This window comes from Bison bison, unplaced genomic scaffold, assembly GCF_000754665.1.
Source record: "Bison bison bison isolate TAMUID 2011002044 unplaced genomic scaffold, Bison_UMD1.0 scf7180017847416, whole genome shotgun sequence".
NCBI classification, from domain to species: domain Eukaryota; kingdom Metazoa; phylum Chordata; class Mammalia; order Artiodactyla; family Bovidae; genus Bison; species Bison bison.
This window is the reverse complement of record NW_011477989.1, coordinates 16,428-20,837: the sequence shown is the minus strand read 5'-3', so window position 1 is coordinate 20,837 and position 4,410 is coordinate 16,428. Positions and strand designations below refer to the sequence as shown.

The window sequence follows — 4,410 nt, the reverse complement described above, 5'->3', positions numbered from 1 at the left end:
CGGGCGGGCCTGAGGGCAAGAACGCTTAAGGGCAGTACCTGTGGAGGTTTCCATTTGTCTCCCGCTGCCACCACTGCCGCCGCCGCCGCCGCTGCTGCCGGCTCGGACCCCCCTCCTTGCTGGCCATTGACCTGCTGCAGGCAGGAAGGAGACGGTGTGACAACATTCGCAGACCCAGCCGCCCGGGCCCTCGCTTGTCTTCCCTGGTTAAGAGCTGGACTCTGCGAGGACCAGCAAGGAGCCAGTCAGAGCTCTGACCTGGCCCCGGGGCTTCCTGCAGCTGCCCCTCCACGCCTCACCCTGCCCGCTCCGCTCCTCCAGCACACCTGCCGCTGCCCAGGGACCAGGCCCAAAGGGCTGGCCAGGAAAAACCAGAGCAGAGGCTGGGGCAGCCCCAGGCTGGCAGTAAGTCCTCAGAAAGAGACAGTGTGGCGAGCTGAGCTGTGCTCCTGCACCCCACTCAACAAAAGGCACTCGCTCCTGGGTCAAGAGCAGCCCTCTGGCCACACAGGAAAAGACGACCGGGACTACAGGTGGCCCTCTCCCCTTGAGGCGGACAGAGGCACCTCGCTAGCAGCCTGCACACACACTGGGCCAGCCCACACCTCAGGCTCAGTTCCAAGGCCCCTCCTGAAGATGGCTCTGACTGGCAGGCCGGGCAGCGGGGCTGCCTCTGTAGGCTCCCCTATGCCTCCACCCCCTGCACACTGTTCAGGGCTGTCTAACTCAGGGCAGGTGAGAGTTTGGCCACATCTCGAGGAGCCAAAGAGCACTTGGTGTGAAGCCAGCCCAATGGCAGAAGGTGGGCAACATCATGGAAGTCAGGGTCTTAGTGGAAGACCCCTGAGACTTCCCCACCATCTCAGAAGTCACAGAGCAGGAACCCACTCCCAACTCAAGCGTAAGACCCACACACATCTAGGACGATAGCCTAGGGCGAGAGCCCTGCCCATCCTCAAGGCACCAAGCACAAAGCCAAAGAAACGCTGGGCTGACCTGGCCAGAGCGTGTCTTAGGCGCTCCAGCCTCAAAGGGAAGACAGCAGCACAAGCCTGACTGCACTAGAGATGTGACCAGTGGGTGTGGAAGCTGTGGCCCACCCAGCGCTGCTCCTTCCCTGGAACCCCTCTGAAATTGGATCACTGCTGTGAGCCATGAAACCATGCTCCAGTGAGAGACAAAGGAAAGGGGGGCCCTTCTGATAGAGGTGCTACCCAGTGGGTGCTTGGCATCTGGGGAGAGGGTCTGGCTTTGCTCCAAGTCCCCTGGCAGCCCCCAGAACACACCAGAGCAGAGGCTGCCTTGCAAAACCCCAACAAGAGGTAACTTCAGGTCTGACCCCTGTGAATTAGATCAACTTGAAGGCACATGTATAGATGATTTCCTACTCACCCAAATAAGTGCAGCAGCCAACAGGAACTAGGACAGTGCTGAGGCCAGAGGTGGCTCAGAAGAGGCTCTGCAGGGAAATTCAGTCCGCCCAGGACTCACAAAGGACCGCCGACCCCAGGGAATTCACGGCAGAAACAACGTCCCCAGTCCCACAGAGCCTAGGGCTCTTTTCTAAGCAGATGCTAAGAAAGCTTAGAGGAAACTGCCCTTCATCATTACAGCTAGTCTTACGCTATCCTCCAGCCGTGACTACAGCAGGCCACAGTCACAAAGCACCCCAGCAGCAGGCAGCAGTGCCTCGAGGGGTGCAAACTCCCTCTGGTGGGTGTGTGTGGGGTGGGGGAGCGTGTGTGCAGTGCGGGGGTGTACACGGTGTGTGTGGTGGGGTGGGGTGCAGTGCAGCCCCAAGATTCTGGGGCCCAAACCCCTGCACCGCCACTAATCAATAGCCCAGGGCAAAAGAATCATTTCCATTAGAAAACCAGAAAAATCAAGTAATTACTTAACACCTCCAGGCTTCAGGCTCGTTAGGCCTGTCTCCTGGGGCAGGCAGGAAGATTCAGCGAGTGGCCAACTCTGGCCAACTCCATATACAATATGTAAGGCAATTCCTGCACATGGCCAGCGATCCACAGGTTTCAGTGATTTTTTTTTTTTGTATTATTACAACATCCAGAGTCAAGTCCCCACAGTAGGACTCGTGCAGGACACTGCCTCCCATCTGGTCAGTACCCTTCACGTGGCGCCCTGCTATCCACAGTGTGGGCAGGTTCTGTGCGGGGCACTGTGGATGCACGAAAAGCAAGACAACAGACATGCTAGCCAACCCCGACATGAGGTTATTTCTGTAGCACAAGCCCTAAGGAGAAAACCAAGCACAGGGTTGGAGAGAGGGAGTGTGAGGGCCCCAAGGCCACAGCAGCAGAGACAGCTTCTCGGTGAGGTGACAGGCAGGCTGGGACCCACAGGAGAAAAACAAGCACCTTCACCTCTGGGAAGGTGAGGGAGTCCAGTGCTTTTGCCAGATGGAACTCCTAGGACAATGGTCCCAAGTAGGAGTGAGCCCAGGTGTCAGAGGAAGGGCCCGTGGCCTGTTTCTGCAGTGACCAGGCGGAAGGCACACAAAAGTTAGAAGAGGCTCTTCTGTATCTTCCTGGGTTCTTCCCCCCGAGATCACTGTCCGCCAAGTCCAGCGCCACTCACCCCACCTCCCGCAAGAGCCAAAGCCACAGCTTAGGGCAGCAAACCAGCACTCCTCAGCAGGCACAAACCAGAAGACGGAGAAGAAGCTTTTGCTATGCCCCTGCAGCACTGCAGGGAACCGGTGCCTCTTCTAGAAACCTATTCATTCGAAAGGTTAGAGGAGGAATGTGTTAGGCCACAGACTGGACCTCATTCCCACAAGCTGATAAGGTAAGTCTGGGCCTTTACAGTTTGTATATGCATGTTAACATACATTCATTAAACTTCTGTGGAGAAGGAAATGGCAACCCACTCCAGTATTCTTGCCTAGAGAATCCTGTGGACAGAGCCCAGAGGGCTGCTGTCCATAGGGTCACACAGAGTCGGACATGACTGAAGCAACTTAGCATGCATGCGTGCAGTGGAGAAAGAAATGGCAACCCATTCCAGTATTCTTGTCTGGAGAATCCCAGGAACAGAGGAGCCTGGTGGGCTGCCGTCTATGGGGTCCCACAGAATCAGACACGACTAAAGTGACTTAGCAGCAGCAGCATCAACCTCCTGAAGAGGATTCAGATGGGCAGTGAAGACCCTTGTTGAAAAGCCCAGCTTCCAAGGTTCAGACCCAGTGCACACACCCACCCCCACTGTGACACCACCAGGTCTGGCCCTGTGCCACAGCTGAGCTGGGCGCCCCTGAGCAAGGCTGGGGTGTAGTGCTGATGCAGGTCTGGGGGTGCTCGGGGACACGAGGCCTCCACTCTCACTGGTCTCTGCTCCTTCTACACCTCCCCAGGAGTTTTGGTCCTTGTCTTCAAGCCTCCCTCTCCATCATCTTAAAACTCTGGTGACTTAGACAGTCACCCAGGCCTCCACCTTCACCTCTCTTCTCTCTAATGCCCCTGTCACAAAGGTGGTTGCTCCTGTGGCTTCAGCAGGAAGCAGGATATGGCACAAAGAGATCAGTGAAGTTAGCCAGATCTGAGAATCACACAGCGGGGCCCCCCTCATAGCCTGGGGCCGCTTTCTCACTGGGAGTCAGCTTTGCCCCAGTGAGGCAGGTTCGCCCCTTCTGTGGCCATCAGAGCCTGAGGGAGGCAGCCTAAGTACGCCCGCTGACCCTCAGATCTCTCCCATCAGTCCAACCTCCAGCCACACGCTTCTCACATAAACCCCATCCATTAGACTGAGCTGGGGAGGGGTAGGTAAATAAAGGGATGAAGTTCCCTGTGAGGGTCCGTGAGGGGACTCAGTGGCACAAGTCTGGGAGGAGGAAGAGTGAAGAGAGACTTCCCCAAGGAAGTGCTGTGTGAGAAGAGGCTGTCCATCTCTGCTTAGCGCTCCATGTGGCTGAGCACTAAGCAAGGCAGGAGAGATGCCTGCAGGCGCCCTAACACCTCAGGCACCTTGAGTGGAAACTGGTCTCCAGGGCCCAGCAGACGGCGGAACAGGGCAAGACTGTCTTTCGTTCCCTACTGCTCCCCCAAGCCCTCGCATAGCGCTTGGGACAATGTGACTGCTCAGGATACGTGCAACGAGAGATGTAATGAGAGGCCTCGTCTTCCCTTCCTGAGTAGGGGTTGCAGGACGGAATCCCTGCTGGCTGGAGACCTCTTCTCCGCTGGACATCAGCAGAGAGCCCATTCACAGCTGTGTACTCAAGAAGCGAAGGCCTCCCTCTTCACCAGGCCCGATCCCGTCCTACAGGCCCGCCCTGTGGCCCCTACACGCTGGAGGGGGAGACGCCACGGTTCCACGGTGCTCCGCCTTCAAGTCGGGGATACAGGCTCACAACGTGGGCAGAGGGGAACGACTACCGTCTGGCCCCGCCCGACC

General features: G+C 57.4%; 1 protein-coding gene across 3 annotated transcripts in view; it reads right to left on the bottom strand.

The window, feature by feature from the left end:
* Positions 1 to 4,410, bottom strand: part of PUF60 (poly-U binding splicing factor 60KDa) — a 13,222-nt gene that overhangs the window by 8,125 nt on the left and 687 nt on the right. The window contains exon 2 of one of the 3 annotated variants that reach the window (XM_010843168.1): positions 39 to 134. The exons of 1 other annotated variant lie outside the window; for it this stretch is intronic. In XM_010843168.1, coding sequence (XP_010841470.1) covers positions 39 to 134 — 96 coding nt within the window. The remainder of the gene's footprint in view (positions 1 to 38; positions 135 to 4,410) is intronic. One more of the 3 variants, XM_010843147.1, reaches the window with a different exon arrangement.